At 44.2% G+C, this 21,402-nt stretch overlaps 1 protein-coding gene across 10 annotated transcripts in view; it reads right to left on the bottom strand.

The window, feature by feature from the left end:
* The window catches only part of MITF (melanocyte inducing transcription factor), a 99,262-nt gene extending 78,179 nt beyond the window's left edge, over positions 1–21,083 (bottom strand). For 4 of the 10 annotated variants that reach the window (XM_030458752.1, XM_030458756.1, XM_030458757.1 and 1 more), the window contains exon 1: positions 20,731–20,939. In XM_030458752.1, coding sequence (XP_030314612.1) covers positions 20,731–20,834 — 104 coding nt within the window. In that variant the 5' untranslated portion in view covers positions 20,835–20,939. The other 6 variants (XM_030458753.1, XM_030458754.1, XM_030458755.1 and 3 more) reach the window with 6 other exon arrangements.
* Between the last annotated feature and the right edge of the window lie 319 nt (positions 21,084–21,402).

The raw sequence follows: 21,402 nt of genomic DNA, 5'->3' as shown, positions 1-21,402 counted from the left end.
AAACCAAAGCTCCATCAAATCCCCACTCAGAAGAGGACCACTGACCTTCATAACTATGTTTCTTCCCTATTGGAAGTACAAATATTACCTACAAGGACTTTTAGAAGTACTGGACCAAGTTTTTTTTAACATGAACACTGAAGTACATCACAACATCAACTTTGTGAGTCAAATAAAACATGATACATGGTTGATGAAGTACAGATCTCAGTGAATATGACTTAACTAATACACTAGGAGAATAACCACATCTCCTGTATATGGAAAGATGAAGACAAGCTTGGCATGAGACACCTATAAATGCAACTAAAATCATGACTGACAGGATAATGACTATTCCCCAGCACACAGCTCTATGGACTCGGAGATTCTGACTTCTTTGAATGAGTTCTCTCAACTCAAGATGAGTTGTTTTCATCAGTTCTGGACTAAGTAGTTCATTTATCTATTCTGGGTAAAAGATATACAAGCTTTTCATTTCTTGACTAAAACCTGCTCTGCAGCAAGAACTAATAATAAAGCCTACCCAAACAGCTTGGTACAAATAAACTGAGGGAGGGTAGCATATATTATTTCCCACATCTTTGGATATACTTTTTGGTTTCATTTTTGGGTTTGGTTTTTTTTTTTCTGGGGGGGAGGCACTGTTCCAATATTATTTTTTTTTAAATTAAGGCAGCAGAACACGGTGTGAAGCTGGGTGGCATGTAGCTGCCAACACATCAAGCATTTGCAGTGATTCAGTAGCTCAGGCTTTGCTGAGGTGTTCCTGGTTTTGAAATAACCAGAGAAAGAAGGAACCTGACATTCCAACTGCCAGAACTCAGCTGATTGGCACCCAAATTCCAGGTGTACACCTCTAGGATTGCATTAGGTGTATTTACTTCTATTTCAACACGAGTAGTTATCTTGTCAAATAATGGAAAGGTGGTTTGCATCTCAAACTGGCAGAGGACCAAATAAACCAAGAGAACAGCCACTGGTTAGGGACAACTTTAGTATTTCAGCATTTGCATTCAATCATGACCAAAGGTCTCAGTGTGTATTTCTCTGAAAACATTACCATCATTTCATATTTTTTGAACCCTCTCTTTGTTTTTTCCTGTTAAACCTTTCTCCAGCTCTTCAATTACCCTTCCCCAGAGAAAGATCTTTGAGAAGTATTTATCTGTTAGAATATATAATTTATCCTGCTACAGCTACTTCCAGTCAGCCTCCGACACGACAGATTTATTCATTCTCCATGGATTTTCCAGTAGTGAAAAATCTAGAAGTGAGACAGAATTCCTAAAGAATTTTCCTAGTAGCTCAGGAATTACGATACTTCATTTTTTCTAATAAAATCACACAGAGCTCACAGAGATACCAAACACTCCCAATGACTTCATCCTTGTCTCAAACCCAAACAGCTTTTTCATGGAAAGACAGCCACAGCACAAGCAGGTATTCAGACTCTTGGCACACCTTACTGGAATCTCCTGCCTGAAAATCCAGGCACTAACATATGGAGGAGTCAGAGTGAGCACTTCTATTTTCATTATATAGAATTTTTGTTTCCCCCACATTACAAGGTATATTTAATGACAGAAAACATGAATTAGAATTAAAAATTACAGAACAGACCTAAAGCCTTCCCATCAGGGTGATGGCACCTTTTTGTATACAGAATCCTCATTCAAGTTGGGTGCTGCACAGTACAAATAATTAATGAAATTACATTTGAGCCTTTTCCCTTTGGAAAAAGAAGCTCCTGGAGCACTCTCAGACAGCCCTTATGTGAGGATAATCTGGAAGTCCAGAAGATAGGACTCCATGTTCCATTCTAAGATCAAAAGCACTGGTAAAGCAAATCTTTTTCTGTGTGGTTACAACAGGTTTTGCCATTCTCCACAGCCAGGACTTCCTTGGGATGTCATGTCTGAAGTGAGACCCTACCTCTGTCCCAGTCTCTGCTACCACAAATCTCTGGGCCACAGTGAACCACAACCAAGTATCCAGGGAGACAGGGCTGGGATCCAGAACCACAACCTCTTGAAGCTTGACTTGAAACACTACAAGTTGGTCACCAAAAATGCTACTTTTCTCCAGCATCTACTCAGAACTTTCTCCCATCCTCAAAGGTACCTCTGAGTTTACCTGCTCTGCCATCTTCTCCACCAAGTCTGTCTCAAGAACCCCTTCCCAGGCAGGACACCAAGCAGGGTTTTGACAGCAGTGAGGCAGTGGGTGCACTGGGACTCGTTCCTGTCACACTGACAGCTCTGCCTCATTGTTTCCCCCTGTAGCCATCTGCTTCTCATGTCTTATTCTCAGGCTGCAGATCTGCTGTGAAGCATCCCACCACCTTTTTTCATGCTCACACAGCACCTACCAGCAGCACGGGATGCTGGGTCCAGAGCAGGGATCCTAAGTGTTATTAGTGTATTATTTGTTAGTATAGACACAATGTGCATAATAAAAGCTGTTCACAGAGGACTTTGTTGTTGGGAGGTCCCCAGATAGACTGCTGGAAAAATAACATCACATTTAATAATAATTTCCCTGACATGTGCCAACTTCAGAGGAACCCTCTTGAACCTGTGCAGCTCTAAAGTACCTCGTATCAAAGTCCTAGATCTATATACAACACTGCCGAGAAGAAACAAGGTTTATATTCTGATTAATTGTTCAGGATGAAAATATGGGCTCTGACACAATGTAATAGCTATTTTGGCACAACTTTTGAGAAGCATGAGTAAGCAGCCTCTCCTAATTGATGTGCAGATTCTGGAGTGGGTAGGAACTGCATAATAGCTTCATGTTGTCTTCTGAAAGTTAACACAGATGTGAACCCCATCAAACAAGTCCACAGTCCCCAGCAGTGGCTATACACAGGAAGAATTTAATCCTGTTTTCAGCCATTAGCTATGTTCTCTGTCTGCCATGAAAAATGGATTTACAGAGGAGGACTTGGACCTTACAGCCGCAGCCGACGCAAGCGATTCCCGGTCTCGATGGTGGCAGAAGGACTGAAGCAGCCCATCCAAATACCTTGGCTTAACAAGTAACCACTCAGCAGCTGAGCAATGAGGGCAGCCACATGTCCTGTTAGACCACAGCCAACGTGTACTAAGACAGCTTAGCTTGGTCTACAGTCCCAGAGGTTGGTGTTAACCTGCGTTACATCATACGTGCCACGAGCCAGGACTTTGCACACAGATAGCTACTGCAGGAGGCTGAGAGCAGTAAATTATTACACAGAATTAACTATGCTTGAGCCTTAAGATGATTAGTTCAGTGAGCCAGTATGTTTGGGATTTGGTTCCTATAGAGTAAGCATAAAGCTTGAGAAGAGAGTCCTGGAAGATTACCAGACCACTGGCAGCACTGCTCATTCATTTAAGAGACTTAGTAAGTTAAGAATCAGTCACATAAAGTCAGCGAACTGGACTCGTTAGTAAAGATGTCACTGAATGTAAGCAGAGTACTTGTCATGCTTTTTACTGGAACGCTGTTTATAAAGCAGAAAACTTCAGCTGCATGCAGAAAATCAACCTCACAGCAGCAACCACAGAACTCACACACCACTTTTACCATGTTTTTCTAAGATCAGCAGTAAGATTTTATGTTCCATCTAACCCAACATAAGTGCAAGCTGCTATGAAAGGAGGAGTCTTGCCTTCCCACAGTCCTGCTTCCCAGCCCATGGGTGGGTACAGTCTTGGAGCTGTGTGGCCAAAACCCAGCTCAGTTCTGTTCTGTAAGCAGACGGAAAACGGTTTGGTTTTGGGTTGGGTTTTTTTTTTTTGAGCCTGTGTGGTCCTTTCCCATTGAATCAGTGAGATAAACCACCCCTCCCCTGCAGCCATTTAGCAGCCAGCTCCTTCATGGGGTGCAGGACAGGGACTGAAAGCCCAGCTGGACATGGCCATACCTTGCCCCAGCAGCCTGCAGCCAGAGGAGCAGCACAAAACCACACCCCATGTAGTGCACAGTCCTTCTGCCAGAGTTCAAACAGTGAACTTTTACCCGACATTACTACCTTGGAATTAAAGTATTTAAGTGACTGATAGGAGGCTATTTTTTCCCCTTAAATCACTCAAATGATAGAAAAGACAAAGCCTGTGATTCCACATATCTGAGCTATAGCAGAGATGGCTGGGCAAATGCCGAGCCTCCTGCATCTTCACCTTTGAGCTCTACTGGAATAAACAATACCAAAAAATTGGCACAGGTAGCATATGAATACACATCACAGGGCAAAAGCATGATAGACAGCATTGCTTTGCAAACACCTTCATGTTCAAGTTCTGAATTGGCACTCTTATGTAGTTCCTGATCCCCAAACCAAAAAACATGTGCTTGTGCATGTGATGTGCAGCTGAAAAGGGGAAAGCTGCCCCTTAGCCCTGCAGTCACCCAAAACCTCTGGGAAGCAGAAACTAATGAAGTTTTCCAAGCTGTTGGAAGGCCTCTACCTTACACCCAAAGGCAAGTCAGCCCATATGAATTGGTGTGATGCCAGCAGTCCAGTCCTGGAAAGCCTGGGACTCACCAGCTGGCACATACTCCACACTTCCGTGCAAGAAGCTTGACAGTTTCTGGGGAAAATGAAACCTGCTTGCCCTTGCACAGCAGCTTTGCTCTTGTGGAGGGGAACAACATCATGGAATTTTGCTCCAGTGCTGGGAGGAGTTAAAACAGACCTCTTGCCAGAAAAGCTGTGGACCACTTTTCTCTGTAATGCTGATGGCTGTGGTAGGATGTAAAATACAGGCACAGCAGTATGAAGAATGCTACCAGAGAATCACAAAGGCAAGGGCTTCCTGAGGCAATTATGCTGCTTGCAGGTAGAGTTCTCCTTCTATATACATCCTTCTGTGTCCTTCTCCAACAATAAATTCAGCAGAATATGCTGGAGTTTGGGCTATGACTTTGGTTAAAACAAAGACAGGGATCTCAGCTGTCAGTCTCCATCCCCCAGTTAAACCAGGAGTCCCTCCATAGACTTTTCTCCCAGCCTCTTGGACTGCCTCACACCTTCTGAGAGCTGGACTGTCACAGCCATCCAACATCCAGCTTTCAGAAAAAGCTCTACAATAAACCTAAGTGCAATTAAAAAACCAATGTGCAACAACAGAAATCCCAGCTCCACTAATAATTTTCAATTTAATTCAGAACATTCCTTAACCATACAAATCCGGAGGCAGCACCTTCAAAATGCTTTTCATTAAGGACTCAGCATCTAGCACAGCTCCCTGTAAGTTGCATATAATCTAATTTCTGCACTACCCTGCTTCAGTTTCTCATTACTGAATATCTTTCATGTTTTAATTCACATGACATTAGATTTGCAGCACTAAATGAGCACCTTCTGAACTCCCGAATAAAATGGAGGTTAATTACTAAACCAGATTTTTTAAGTGAGAGTAAAACTCTATTAATGCCTAAAGCAATGCTAAACTTGACAACTTAATTGAAGTTAAGCATTGCAGAGTTAAACTGCCCTAACAGCTTTATTCAAGCAGCAGCTCACACAGAGAGACCCAAGATCCCACGTTTTATCCAGATCACAGGACAACTCCTGCTCCCAAATCCTGCATTTGCAGCAAGAGACTCAAGTGGCATTTTGAGATGGCCTTACAAGCAGATGTCCAGACCTCCCCCTCCACCTGCTTCTCCTCATCTCCCTTGAACACATCCCTGAGCCTTAGAATAAACAAGGAGAGACCAAGAGAAGCAGTGGGGTAACAAGAGCTTTCACTGCAGGTACAGGTAAAGGCAAAAGCTGCAGTCAAAATCTGCCAACATCTAACGCTTTGCCACGTATTAATTTTGTTACCAAGGCACCTAAGAGCTAAATCTTACAGTGTCCTGGGAGATCAGATATTGCTGCATGTTCTTTACCAGCCTAAGTCACCCATTTGCATGAGAAAAGCCCAAAAAGAGCTACCTAAATGCTGACACCATGCTCATCCACAGACATGAAGTAAGAAGGACCATTGACATAATTGGTATTCAGGTTTGCTTGGAGCTTCTGGATGGCAATAAGCACTCAAGTCACTTCCCAAAATAGTGCTACTCTGGGAAAGCCCCCTTAACATTCTGCTTGTTACTCAATAGTTATTGGAAATGCAAAAGCAACAAAGCCTGGAGCAGTAAATACAGCTTATTTTCTATACTTCATCTTTTGCCAGTCAGCTCCAGTTACCCCAACGTGTCAGAGCTTGAGAGGATGGAGAAACGAATGCAGTCTCAGAAAACACAAACTGCAGACTGTACAGTCAGCACATGTTCATTTCCACCTCTGATACCAAAGTGAATTCAGTGAATCCTATGGCATGGCACAGCACTGGACTCTTCCTTGTAAAAAAATGTGAATTTTTTTACAACAGATATACTTTATTTTAGCCTAGAAAGCACCTCTGAACTCAACTTTTCCAGCCATCCCAGTAAACCCTTGATATGCTAAAGAACATATTCTGTAATATCTCCTTTTTCTCCGTCCTTAAAGCTGCCAAAAGCAATCTGCAGACCACTGTAGTCCTTGATTACTGCATGACACCAGATGGACAAGGTAAGATCAGCCCCGACTGAAGCTTAGATACTCAATTCCATGTGATATTTACTTAATATAGCCTGGCAGGAGTGTACTGGGTGCTGTCCCAATGAACACAGCCAGTTGCAGGTTACAAAAAGGCACTTGGTGCACATTCCAGCACACTGAGGAACTGCTTCTAGAATCATCCCAGAGCACAAAATGGCCAAAGTTCATGTTTACCATTTTTTAAGTCATTTTGACTTTGGTGTTTGAATTCATAGCAGACAAGTCAGTGCTGGTTCATCAAAGAACTTGTGGAATTACTATAAACAGTCCAGATAACATCTTAAGCAATAAGCATCTGTCAAACACTTTGCACAAACACCATTAAGGTACAGTTTTACAGCACTGGACACAACCTCTGCACTGAAGCTTAAGAGTTTTTTAAACATCACGTAATGTTGTAGGGTGCTTAGCACCCATCTGCTGTGGGGAATGGCTGAGCAAAACAACTGGATTGTGCCAACCAACACTGAACCTAGCCAAGGAAGAAAACCTAGTGGCTTTTAAGCCAAGACTGAAAAAGGATGCAGAAATTTTGGCCACCAGGTCTTCAAGCCTGTACCGTGGATTGCTCTTAGGACAAACAGTTTAGACTCAAGGAACTGTTCTTCATGATTTAAGAGTATATAAATCTAAATACTCATCTCTCAAAGGCCTAAAACTTGCAACGCCAAGAACTTGATCACTTTCTTTCACCTCTGTTAAAGAAGAAACAACAGCACAAAATACACCACCCAAAAAGCTGAACACATCAGCCAACAAGTTCATAAGCCAACTTTATGGTTAGGGAGGGATATCAGAAACTAAATGGGCAGTTAAGTGTTTTGGGAGTGGGTAGGAAAAAAAGACATTTTCTAGTGCTTTTCTTCTGTTACACAAACTATAACGAAAATCATTGAATGCTGCATCCCATGCTGAAAGGATTATGCATTTATCTTCTTCTAGTTGCATTTTTTACTTTTCTAAGTAATATTTCAGCTTCGGTAGAATATATTAAAGGCATAGTGTAAGGCTCAAAAGTATATCAGATTTAACAGCCCACCATATGTTGAAAACTCTTCTCCCAATCCAGCAATATATCCAAACCATGAGCTGAAACTTAAGCACTGATAGTCTGGAGCAGCACAGTTCATTTTCTGAAGGTTTCCTGGACTGGGGGAGAGCACTCCTGTGTTTGCTACAGCTTGGGCTGCAACAGGTTTACATCTGTTATTATAAACCCAATTGAATTATTTAGAATTCTGAAATAAAGAATACATGGAAGTATATCACTGAACACAGGATTGCTCAAGGGAAGTCTTTAAACATATGTTTAACTTTAGCTGGTGCTTAAATCTGATCTCTTTCAAAGAAGCCTCGGCATGAACGCTGGATGCTTTCTTTAGCTTGCAGCTCCCACTATGCCAAAAATTCAAAGAACACTGGGGTGGAAAAAAAAAAAAAAAAAGCCTATGGCAGGCATTTGCTCCAGGAGAATGCTTTTGGGAGAGATTGTAGATCATTTTAATATTTTGATTACTTTTACAACTTCAAACAAGCCCAAGTTGTTTCTAAAATTCCAGATCACAAACCAGCACATTGTTACCTCCCTGAATTTTCACTTGAATTCTCATCCTCATCTAACAAGATGCCAGGAAACAGAAAAGAGCCTGTTACCATAAACCTTGATAAAATTCAGTGAAATTATCCAGATGGTTTTCATTCCACAGAAAACACTAAACCAGCAGTTTGCAGAGCACAGCGTTTTCTACACACACCAAATAAAGAGAAAACAATACACAAGTCAGAAGTACAAATACTGAGCCTCTTATATTTTTGCTCCAGCAGAAATGCAACACAACCAATATAACCTTGGAGTTCTAGAGCACACCTTTCTCCTGCCAGAGGAGCCCTGCAACCACCAGAAGTGCTACCAAAGGAAGTACATGCAGTTCCTAGTGCTACCACTTATTTCTTCCCATGCTACATACAAAAGGAGGAACAACCCCCCAAAGCTCAGCATTCCCTGCAGCACTACGAGAAACCAAAGAGCATCACCTGAACAACCTATGTACTGTGAAGGACTCTGCAAGAAGCCAAATTTAGCTTTTACCCAAAGCAGAGCCTGATTCTGTAGCTCTTAAACTGTCTAACATTAACTAGTGATTACAGAATTGGAACTTCAAGAGCTGTTAAAGTCCTTGCCACATAAAACAAACCCACTGGAAAGAGCCAAGGACAGAACTGCAATTTTCTGTCTTGTTACTTAATAAAAAAAATGCAAAGAGATTAAATTACACACGGGAAATAATTTTATGACAACACCAGAAATCACTGAAATCCACCAACAGCAGAATCGGAAGACTGATCAGAAAGATCAGCAAGAGATAAGCCATGCAAAAATATCTCTGCAGTTACAGATGGATATTCATCCTTTTTACACTGCATCTCCCTGAAACGTTTCATAGCAACAGGGCAGGAGTTATCAGAGAGGAGGGGATGAGACTGGTAACCATACAAACCAGTTCCATCCTCCAGCTCACAGCACAGCTCAACACGATATGAAAAAACAGGTGAGTGAGCAAACCCAGCACTTCAGCAAGGAGGACCTGCAAAGAATCAGGAACACATTTCTTCTTTAGATCATTACCATGCTCTTTCCCAGCATGGTTTTCCTCATCAATCAGCCAGGATGGCACAAGAAGCATCACCACGAACTGCTGAGCACTGCACCAGATCAATAGAGCAGTGATGCTCTCACTCTCCTTTGGGAGAGCAGGACGTGACACCTTCCATGTGCCCCCCTAAAATAACCAGAAAGCTCAGGCTGCACAAGAGAAGCTCTGGATATAAAAAATGGTGGGATTACCAGCCAAGACTGCAGCCATCATCAGAGGTGCTCCAGGTTGCAGCTCACTGCAGGAGCCACCTCTTGTCACCAGCTTCCTCTCATTGAGCAGCTATGCAGCACAACGCTTTGGCACTGCAGAAGGGCATTTGGGAACACGAGATCATTGGCCCTGTTCTTGCTATTTATAGTCTCAAGTGGTGCTACAAGGCAAAAGGCCAAATGGTCAACAGTTTCAAAGAGCAGGTTCCTAAAGATCCCACCTGAGACTCAAAACCACACGCGCACACATCCCAGATCAGTACCAGCTCCCGGCACAGCCCGTGGAGCCAGAGGAGGGAAAATTTACACCATGGAGCTTGTGGTACCCCTGCACAACTCTTACAAGCACCTTCATTAGAAAGGCTAAGTGAGGGATAATTAACAGTCTCCTCCACAAATGAGGACTTCTTTGGGAAGACAGTAATTACTGCCGACTCAGAGAGATCTCTCCCAGAAAGCAGGAGGCTGCTCCGAAGGCAGCGCAGCCGATTCCTTTGGGAAATACCAAAAAGAAAGACCCTCCCCAGCTCTGCTAATGCAGAGCAGCCCCAGGCCTCTTTCTTCCAGCCCCATTTTTCTTTTCAGAAGTATCTCCAGCATCTCCTAGATCCTCAGAACAGCCCGATCTGTTCCATGCTTTTCTACATTACTTGACACACTTGAAAAACAAAGTTCTTGTTGGCCCGCAGCATCTTCATGGTGAGAAGTTCCTACAGCACAGCTTTGTGCAGCAAATATCAAAAGCTGTATTAGCTGGGAACCAAATTATCACTTGCAGAATAGTTTTGCAATTAGATTGAAACTGTAAATTGTGCAACAAGCTAAATCAAAAAAACAACTTCATGAGAGACAAAATTAGTTTGTCTCCTGCCTTACTCACTTAATCCTTTGAAATAACCCACTTCTACACAGATTCGAGCTTCCCTTGCTGCACCACAAATGTGTTCACATTCCTAAAGAATTAAACACTCTCAAGAACTGATGCATACTTGTCTTCACTGTTAACATCCACCTCTGCCTGACAGCTTCCTCGCCAATGTCTACCATCTGGAGAGGCTCTCTGGCCATCAGTATGATCAGAATTCATAAATCTCTCCAACCTCCTTGTCCTCTTGCAGCAATTCAGGAACCTCTGGTTCCCATAGCCCTGAAGATATTTTCCTTCCATTCAGATAGCCCAAATATAACCACTCTTATTTTAAGCAAGTTCCCATATTTCATCCTGCACCCAATTACAGACATTTGGACAACAACCATTTAGAAACAGATGGAGCTGAAAATTACCTTATTCCTGAGCACATCTTCCTTGCTTCCTGGTAGAGCTGTTCCACTTTGTACAACTAAGTATTTTCCGGAGCAGGGTGAGAACCATCCCAGGCAAATCCTCACTGCCTTGTAGTTACATCAAGCCTCTCCTGCCACTACCAGTTCAATGAATATTATACAAGGTAAAATTGACTAATTTCTACAAAAGAGACACCTCCAAATATCCCATGGTTTATTGGTTAGATATTCCAAAGAGTGACAGAAATGTCCAGTCCTATGTTAGGAGTCCCAGATAGGACTGGAACTTAAAATGTCTGTGTCCTGAGTGGGTAAAGCTGGGGTAGGGGCATGTTGCACAACTTGCTCTTCCTCATCCCTGTAAGAGCAGACCACTCTTTGGCATGTCACTCCAAGAAAGGTTTAGCAACAGTTCACCTAGTCCAGACAACCCAATCTTCAAGGGACAGCACTGAATACAAACACCAACCTCTTACACCCTTCACTGCCTGACTCAAGCAATTCTCCACACTGTGCTGGTTTTCTCAAGCCTTCTTTGAGGCCACCTTTCCCCCATGTATTCTCTGAGGAACCCAGACAACTACCTTATGGGTTTTTTTAAATTCCACTAGGCAGCAGGACACATAAAAATGAGGTGATGCAACACAAAACCAAAGTTCCCCTTATGAATATAGCCCTAGGTACCCAACAGGATGTGACAGGTGGACAAGCAAGCGAGCTGAGGAGGAGGATGAGGTCACAAAATGAGCAGTTGCACAGCCTGCTACTAATCTTAAATTCCAAACTCATTATGCACAAGCCTAACAAACAAAGGAGCAGCTTAACAGATTTACAATGTGCCTTCTCCAAGGGTGAAATAAGTATTTTATCAGATAGGAACCTTCGTGTTACAACAGCAATAAATAAATGATCCCAGCAACTCTTCTAAACTGTGCCACCAGACATAATGACATCTGGGATGTGCCTTTAGCATGGCTGAACTTGAGTGGAATGGTTAATATTTGGTGCAGATGAAATGCAACTTGCTGGACTGAGCAGAAACCTAAACACAGGAGTTAATGGCATCCCAAGAGACTCCCTGCAAGAGCCCCACACCACCCTAAACTCTTTCCAGCCCAGAAGAGGTTTTCCCTCTGCTTTTCTGTAAGATCTTCCCCTCCTGCATGTGTACACATCTCAGTATCATTCTGATTTCATTCTCTCAGACTGCAACTGTTATTATTTATTCAGGCAGGAGTCTACAAACATTATAAAAAGGGTTTGGCTTGTTCCCTCTGCCTCTGTATTCCTAGTTTGGCTTCACAGCTGCATATTACCATGAAGTGAGGCATCTAGAAAAAGCATTTCCAAAGTCAGTCATATTTTATACAAACTCTCTCCTTCTTTATTTAAAGCTCAAAGAATCCTAAAAGTACATAGCAAGTGTGCACAAACCATGCTCAGCCAAGCCCTCCCACTCAGATCTCTCAATGATCCTTTTCCATCTCTGTGGTACTATTCCAGCTTCCCAGTTTGACACGTCAGGACCACAACCCCCCCTTGCCCATCTCTTGCCATCTGACAGCTTCCAAACCCTGCTCCCATCTTCTCACCCTGAAACAGTTCCCAGATGATTTTGCTCCATCCCAAGTTTTCTTGCTTCTCCAGAGATCACAGTAATTCTTCTTTTCTGTGTGTTTACATATTCCAACAGGATGGCTGGCAGTAAAATTAGTAACAATCATTCATCTTTCCTGTCTCCATTCTCCAAAATATCCTTCATTTGGGACACGCTGTTTTTCTCCCATTTCTTCCCATACTTTTGTCTGATCTTCAGGTCCCAACACCCCTTCCATACTAGATTTCTACCATTCATACCCCAGTTTGTGTTGTCACATACTGTGAAGACAGGACACGATGTCTCAGCATCCTTACAGACAAGCTCTGACAATACAGTAGCTGTTACTGGTGTGATACTTTAAACACATTACACTTGCCAAGCTTCTCATGCCTAAATATTTCAAAGCTGATCAACACCTTTCCAGGTACCCAAAACACTCAAGTCTCACCACATAAAGTCATTTTCTTACAGAATCCATCATAAATAAATTCTTTAATGTAAGAGTAGGTCAAGCCAGGCACATTATCCTTGCACACAAACAAAACTTGCCTTTGTAGGTTGGAACAGATAGAAACCTTCTTCCTACTCCCTGAAAGTTCAGTGGTCTCTTCATAAGCAGTTTCAGAAGCTGGTCTGAGGAGACCAAACCCTCCAGCATACTCCCCCCAGCCATGCCAGCAGGTTCAGGAGGGCTTATGCCCATTTATATCAGAAGAAAAAAAAAAAAATCAGGACAAACAGAGGCACAACGTACCTGTGAAACTAGATCACTGTTTTGGGGGAGATTATTTAAAAAGCACCAATCCAGTTCTTCCAAGAGATGGGAAGTGCTGCATCATCTCAAATGAGACTGTTTCCCTTAGCCAAAACATCCCTAAGAAATACCAACTGCAGGGCTGATCTCCAGACACCTGACACCATACCTGTTGTATTGGAGAGTAAGAGAAAAAGGGTCTGAAAAAGAAGGATTTGTTTGTTCTTGATGCTCATTTCTCCAAGTAATACAGAATTCATCAACTCCGTATCTGCAAATGCACCACGTCTGCTTACATCGTAAAGGAATAATCTTCATGGGAACTGATTTTAAAAAAACTTGTTTACTGTTAGAGGTTGTTAATTACAACATTAAAACACTAACCCGAACCCTACATTAAACTTGCATTCTGTTTTACATAGCAGCATACGTAACAATCATCACAGCAAGCAGCAATGTTGGCTCATGCTGGAAGAAGTAATTATATATCACAGCAACACATTTTTGCCCATCAACCTGCCAGTCCAGTCCCAGCAGCAGCTGTGAGCAGCAGGTCAGGGTGGGGGGAGCCTACAGAGAGTTTCTACATAATCACCACTTTAGAAAAAAAAAAAAAAAAAAAAAAAAAAAAAAAAAGCTATAAACCACCAGACCTGGCTTGAATGCTTGGCAGAAAGCTGCTAACACAAACATCACAGCAGAGATGTTACCAGAAAAAATGAGCTGGATCCAAAGGCCCTATTAGTGGTTAAAGTATTAGCTAGCAGTTGTACTGCAAGCCTGCCTTGGTAATTTTCAGTGTTTGTACTTGTACCAGTGATATACCCCCCCCCCCATCCTCTTTCTCTTAGATGCTCCTATGTTCTCTTTGAAATCCTTATTTTCAGGTGAAGCACAAACATCACTGAGTGGGCTTTAGGCAAAGCACAAGCTGAAATTCTGGCTAAGGACGGGGGGACAGAGCCTCTTCCAAAGGCACCCTAAAACTCTGCTCATTGACAGCAAGCAGAACCTCGGCATGGCTAACACAAGAAAGCTCAGAAGTGTGCTGCAGGACAGGCTGTTTCAGACTGTATTACACTATTTGGTTCCAGTGATCCTGAATATTTCCATCTTGACACTCAGAGCAGCATCAGCTGTTGAAAATAAAGCAGGAGCATTGTTATATTATGAATATGCAACAATATTCCTTTTCCTGCACTGTTCTTCCCCAGTGTGAAATGAAATGCAAAACCACCTGCAATAGTTGTCCTGTCGCTGTTTAGTTGCAGGGGTTACTAAAACCAAAGAAATAAAAATAATCACAGTTCTAGTACAGTATGATAGCAGTGGAGGAGTTAACTGTCCAGCAAAATCTGACATGCTATAATGCTTAATCAAGTTGTCTTTGTCCCAGCTAAAAATATATTAAAAGGCAGCGAATTTTACCAAACAACCAAAGTATTTCAAAAACTTCTTTAATCCAAAAAAGAACAAGACAGACAATAGTGGCCAAGAGCCTGACCAGCTTAATGGAAGTTGGACTCTCATTTTGTTCTCAACACTGAAGCAAAAGATCATTCTGGGAAGACACTGAACTGCCAACATGCAATTTCAATTTTTAGCAGAAAAGTAAACAGAAAATTACTCCTTCTGTTTCGTTTTCAGAGTCTTCAAGCACATTGATTTGAAAAGCAAACCCAGAAATAAGAGGACAGCACAGTAAGTGTCAGAACAGGTTTCTCCTGTGCCTTCATTTTTAAGCTGCTGTACAGATTTCTTCCCACTAAACTTTTAATCATTGGGCATGGTGAGAGGCTCGATTTGTTTATAAAATAACACATCTGCACATCTCTTCTACTCATTTCCCAGTTTTCCTCTAGATGCTGACCAAACTGCACAGCAGGAATTAGCTATGTTGCCAACCACCATGCTGGAAAGGACCTCTGATAAGTGCCAAATAAAACCAGACACTGTGCAGAATAAGATCCACAATGACTTGTTGATGACAACTGGGAGGTTCACAGCAGTCCCAAAAATTCTGGTCCAGAGGCTTGTGAAATAACCCCCACTCCATCCAGGCAACAGAGCAGGACCAGTAGCACCCCAGCTGCCCATCAGCAGGGCTGCATAGGTTTATTTTCAGCTATTTAAAATGCAGAAGAATGCATTGATTCAAATTATCACCTGGATTCTGCAAATCAATAGCAGACAGCTAGGAAAGCTCCCAGGTATGGATTTATTTCATGCAGAGTGCATGTGTACTTGTACACAACTAATAGAGCCAGCAGGATGATAAATAAATAGAAAACACATGTGCATGCTAAAAGGTGCAAAGTCAGTGCAGTTATCTCAGCCTCAAAATATCTGTGAACTCTCTGACCAGCTTGGCAGCTGAACAAAACCCTCCTGAGGAAAAGCAGGCTAGGGAAGCAAAAAGGTGACGTTCAATAGTTGATATCAAAGCAAATGCTGAACCAAATTTCCCAGACTGTTTCTGTTTCCTTGCTAAATAGCAAAGGCCTACTGCAAATAACAAAGTGAGGGCTTTGCAGAGGAGAAAAGGTCAACCAGGATCTCTCCCCACGGAAAAACGCTCTGCTCCAGACAGGGAGCTGCACCAGCTCCCAGCCTAAAGTCATACAAAGAAACACCACTTATTGTCTCCACATGTTTATACAACAGACACTCGGATTGCAGCCTTTCCTTTGGAGACTGTTTGCAAAAAATAAAGGAGTACAAAAAAGATGTGGTGAGGGTTTCCTTCCCAGTGAAGAGACTCTGAGGTGCAGAGCAGACATGGGATTATTGACTCACTCACAAAAACGTTACCAGAGATTTCAGAGCCTACTTCTGCCTCAGCTCTACTCCCACCAACGTTGGTTAAGACTTTCACCATTGACTTCAGGCAGTGGTAGCCTACGTATCACTTAAAACTCAGCTATTATTACCTTTCAGCTTAAAATATGTCGTGTTCCTCTGTAACAGACGGAAAAATATTTCAGGAACTTTTTAAATCTGTTCCTCCAAGATACATTTTGATTTTTTTTCTTTAAAGACGCTGAGGCACGGTTCCTGGATGCAAGCACATGTGACCTGTTCTAAATAAAGCATATTTTCCACTTCTTGCACAACTGGAACAGATATAAGCAGTAGCTTGAACAAACTGCATTGCAGAACCCAACCAGAATATAAAACACTTGAATAAGATCCATAAATAGCAGTAATATGAAAAGACTACCTCCAGTAAGGCACAAACTCGATGCTGAGAAGCCTAATGTAATCAAGTTCAAATTTAATCACGTTGCAAAGTTGATTTGCAAAATTAAATTTGATCATCTGCAGACTTAGGCACTTTAGAAAAAGTCTTCTTTGGCTCCAGAGTAAGTACACAGTTTAAAAACGTGTAGCTCTTTGGTGAAAGTAATACTGCCTCAACACACACTGGATAAAAAAAGGAGTTTTTACTAAGTTGAGACTACAACGTTGGGAAAAAAAAAAAAAAAAATCAAGAAAAATGAGTGTTTCACAAAGGATCCTAAGTGGATAGAGATGAGGTACTAGCTGATGTAAGTAAAATATTGAACGTTTCTATTTTTAAAAGCATTTGGACACCACAAATTATGGGAATTTTATAAAAACATCACTGCTTTAATAATGACAAACTCTACATCTCAATGCTATTGCTCATAAAGCAAGAATAAGCTTCCTAAAAACCTATTCATGCAACTTAAAAGCATTTCCTAATAATTTTTCCTACTAAAAATACTTTAGTAACTGGATCATTCAGGTGCTCTTTGACCAGTCTGAAAATAAGTAAGCTGGGAAAGGGCAACAGAAAACAGTATAAATAGGAGTAATTTACCTGCAGGTACATGGTTTTTTTAAGAGGAAGCTAGTAAATTACAACTGACAGTAATTTGCTGGTACTTGCTAGGTCGTGCAGGCAATCCAAATAGACACATCATAAAGAAACAAAAAAAAACCAGAAAACCAATTCAACACAGGAATTTTTTACTGCATCTGGCACATCTGAGTTAGTTCAGATCACCCCACACAGAGGCAGACTGTACTGCCAGGTAGCAGGAGGATATCAAAAACACCCCTTCAGTAAGTCCAGTGATTTACAGCATCCACAGCACCCTGATGACTGCACACAGGCCATGTCAGGATCTGTGTTTACTTTTGGGTAATAACTGATGATTTTCTTCAACCCATTGCCTGGAAACAAAACTCCATCAGTTCCACTGTGTAGTGCTTACACTAGAAAAATCTTATTTACTTTTTCATTACACAAACACGTAAATATTTAAGTGGATGTACTTAACATTAAAACTATTATCCTTTGGGAGTTTGGTAGGAGAGGAATAAAGTATGAATGTGAGGAAATAAAATAAATCTCCTTGTCTTACTGGCTAGTCATACAGTCCAGTTTCCTCCCACAGTGAAAAGTGACTCTGGAGAAACCAAAGCAACTGAAACATCGTCTCAGTTTTCAAAGACATTCAACCACAGCAAATTCGAGAGAGCCCTTAAATGAATCTTGCACTGAGCACAAGAAGCTAACTTCTCCTGAGTCTGAGGGGTTTAGGAAATATGGTTGGAACTGATGTATCTCAGCTCCATGTATTCCCTCCATCCCTTGTGATTAAAGCTTTCTGCTGGGCTTACATTTTTCCTTGGCCTCTAGCATTCAATTGTGGCTTGGCCTAAGCTAGTACAGTATTTACTGCAAAAAAGCTTTTATTATTGGACCCCTCGGAGCTTTGGATTGCAGACTTGAGTTATGAAATATGGATGGAGTAACTGTGATGGCACATTGAGGAGGAGAAATCTTCAACTGGATGTCACAGACTGGAAAACAAACAAGTCTGGGATGAAGCAAAAATAGGAGAGTTTAGTTGAAGACAGCAATACCTGCAGGGTTGAGTTCAACTGGGCAACAAAAAAAAGTTTTGTACTTGGTTCAGAGCACAGTGTTCTTATGTCCATCTGAGCTTGATGGCTTTTGCCATGTGCTCAAAATTTCAGCTGCTATGAGTAAGTTGAGGATGCTTCTCACCTCTTGCAGTTAGAAAAGCTCAGTGAAAGCCTTGAATGTTGCTAGGATATCAGTTCTCACCAGGGGAGGGAGCAGACTGCTGTTCAGACTCGACTCCTAACATCAGCCATCACCTCTGGTTTGGCTGCTCCCCAGGCACCTTTCTAGAGCAACGAGAGAAGAAAGCAATTCTCATGGCCACAGCCCCATCTACACCACGCTGACCTGGTGCTATTTCCCCCCAACTGCCATGCAATTACTCCTGATTTACATCCACAAGAGAAAGCAGCAGGGTGATGTTGGATACCCTTGATAATTATCAGTCAGACTGGTTTCAGGCCTGAGCAAAGCAGGACTACAGAAGTCCTCTGAGATTACAATCTGCACGTCACACAGCAAACAGGTTTGTGAGCAACTTTTGCCTCCTGTTATCATCAAGTTTTATCAGCCTGGCTCCAGGGACAAGTTTATACGGACCTGGCAAGGGCCCTGGCTCCTCTGCTTCTTCATTTTCCATAAGGCCAGGAAGACAACTGAGACTCTACCTTGAGGTAAGAGCAGTACGTGAGCTGGGCAGGCTCCATGATGAGGTTAGGATGTCAGTTTGCTCCTTGCCAGAAAAACTGTGGGTTGTTATTCCACCCTCGGGGCTACCCTCTTCTTGTATGCATGGGTACATGCAAAGGGACAGGGACAAAGCTGGACACCTCTCCTATCCCACAGGTTCTCCTGGAAACATGAGAACAGACCTGAGACACCAGCAAGCTGTCTGGAGGGGACCCTTTAAACTCCAAGGGTGGGCAGTGCCAGCTGCAGGAAAACCAGGTGAGAAGAAACATAGTGGGGCAATTGACTCTGAGGAAGTGTGAAGTGGTGACATTTAGAAGACAACCAAATACTCCAGTGCTTCATTACAGAGCAGCTTTATTATCTCATGCCCCTGAGAGAAGTGAGCAGCAGAGGGACACGTTCAGGTCCTAAACATAAAATCACAGGAACTAAAAGCAGCTGCAACATCTGTGCAAGGTCAAATGCAGACCTGGTACCTAAGGCTCTGTGCCCACACCGTTTGAAGGCACAAACTGCTGATTACAACGTGGACAATCATAAAGGGACAGCTACACACCAGTTAGAAACCACAACTGGTGCAAACACTGATTTTGGACAACAGCACGAAGGAAGCATCAATGCTCCACCACCCTCCCTGTGACTGCTGCACCCCAGTGCCAACACAGACACTGAAGCCAAAGCCCCGTGGGTCTCCCATCCCTGCTGGGAACCCACCACTGCTGGCAAACCTATCTTTTCCCAGGCTCCCAGCTAATTACCTGGATAATAGCAACTTCCCTGCACAACCTTGGAGGGCAGAGGAGTTCTGGTTAGGTTGGCTGACCCATCAGGCTGTGAAAGGCATCACCACCACTCCGTGCACCATTTCTCAGCAATACCCAAGGCTCGGGGTGAGGTGCAGACAGGGCACAGCAGGTGGCCTCAGATGTGCCAGCCCCTCCGACACCCACAGACAACCTCAACATCTTCTACTACGAGACCTTCAGCGCTTCTGAAGCATTCAGAGCACGATCAAAACCGCATTTATTTACGTTGAAGTGTGTCTTGACAGGCAGAACATTCTAAACTTGCACACCGAGGAGGGGGGGGGGAGGAGGGGGTGTTAAATATTTACCTTCCCGTTCATTTTTCAGCTGCATGCACAGTTGTACCCAGAACACTGTTCAAACCTAAAAACCATGCACGTAACGAGAGGCTAAACAACATCTCCCCAGACACGATGCTCTCGCAGCAATGACCTTAGCTCAGCCGAGTCCTGAGATGAAATGGAGGGCTCGCTCCGGACCGAGGACTTTGAATGAAAAACCCAGTGGAGGGAGAAACTGACGAGGTGGAAGCAAAGCATTTGGGTTCTTTTCCCAGCACTGGGATGGAAAGGGGGTACCCAAGACCCCTCAGAAGGAGAGCAACACACACTGCCTTATTCCCCTTTAAGGGCCGTATCTCCCCGACACAGCCACTCCAGATAAGCCCAGAGGGTATATCTCGGGGGGAAAATACTTTAGAAAGAGACTGACGTACCCAGGCAAAAGTTTCCCGTCCTCACGCAGCCGCCAAGTAACACACCCGCTCTCAAAATAATAATAGTAACAAAAAAATAACAACAACGACAACAAAAATAAAAACAAAACCAAAACGACCCCGAAACAACCTTAACACGCCGCAAGACCTTGCAACAACTTTGCAGCTCGACCCCACCTGAGTGCTCCCACACCTGCCGGCGGGGGGCACGGCCGCTCACCGGGGGCAAGTGTCGCCGATGCCCCCCTCCCTGTCCCCGTCCCCGTCCCCCCCTCCCGGCGTGCCGGCGAGGCCCCGCACGGCCAACAATGCCCTTTACATAACGCCGGCCCGGCCCGCCCTCCCGCCCGACAACGCCGCTATTATGGCAGGAAGCACCAAATGGCCGCCCCGCTGCGCAGGATGAGTCCCTTCAGCGCCGGGGTGGCCCCCAAGGGGAAAGGGAGGGGAGGTGGGGGCTGATTTCAGCCTTCGCCCACGGCCCGAACCAGCGTCCGGGGGCACGGCGTCCTCCCGCCGCCCGTCCCACCTGCTCTTGAGGGGTTGGCTCTTCAGCTCGTAGTAGGTCTTGGGCTCCTCGTGGAACTCCTCGCCCACCTCGAAGTCCGGCACGATACCCGACTCCGCCTGCATCGTCGCCCGCCGCCGCCGCTGCGAGAGGGAGAGACGGGAGGTTACCGCCGCGCCGAGCCCAGCCGAGCCGAGCCGCACCGCCCGCTCCCGCACACACACACACAGACACACACACACACGGCTCCGCCGCCCGCCCCGCCTGTGGGACTTGTAGTCCGCCCCGGGGCCGGCCCGGCCGCCTCCGCCCGCTGCGCACTACAACTCCCGCCGGGCCGCGCCGCACCGGGAAGGGTCGGGCCGAGCCGGGCCGGGCTGTCAGCCGGGAACGCGGAGGCGGCTAAGCCCAGCCCAACCCAACCCAATCCAACCCGGCTCAGCCCGGCCGTACCCGCCACCTGCCCCCCTCCCCCTTCGCTCCCCCCCCATGGATCCTATCCCGGTCCTTTGGCCCCACCCCTCAAGGCTGGCGTCATACGCTCTGACCATGACGTCACGCCTGCCCTCCGGAGCTGCGACGTCAGGGGGTCGGCACAGGATGGCGGGGGGGTTGCCCGGGGAGCAGGATGAGGGTGTCCGTCCCCCTGCCCCGCTGCGCAAAGGGGGATGCGAGGGGGTGTTCATCACCCTC

Source organism: Calypte anna, chromosome 12, assembly GCF_003957555.1.
Source record: "Calypte anna isolate BGI_N300 chromosome 12, bCalAnn1_v1.p, whole genome shotgun sequence".
NCBI classification, from domain to species: domain Eukaryota; kingdom Metazoa; phylum Chordata; class Aves; order Apodiformes; family Trochilidae; genus Calypte; species Calypte anna.
The sequence above is the reverse complement of the archived record's forward strand: the minus strand, read 5'-3'. Positions and strand labels throughout refer to the sequence as shown.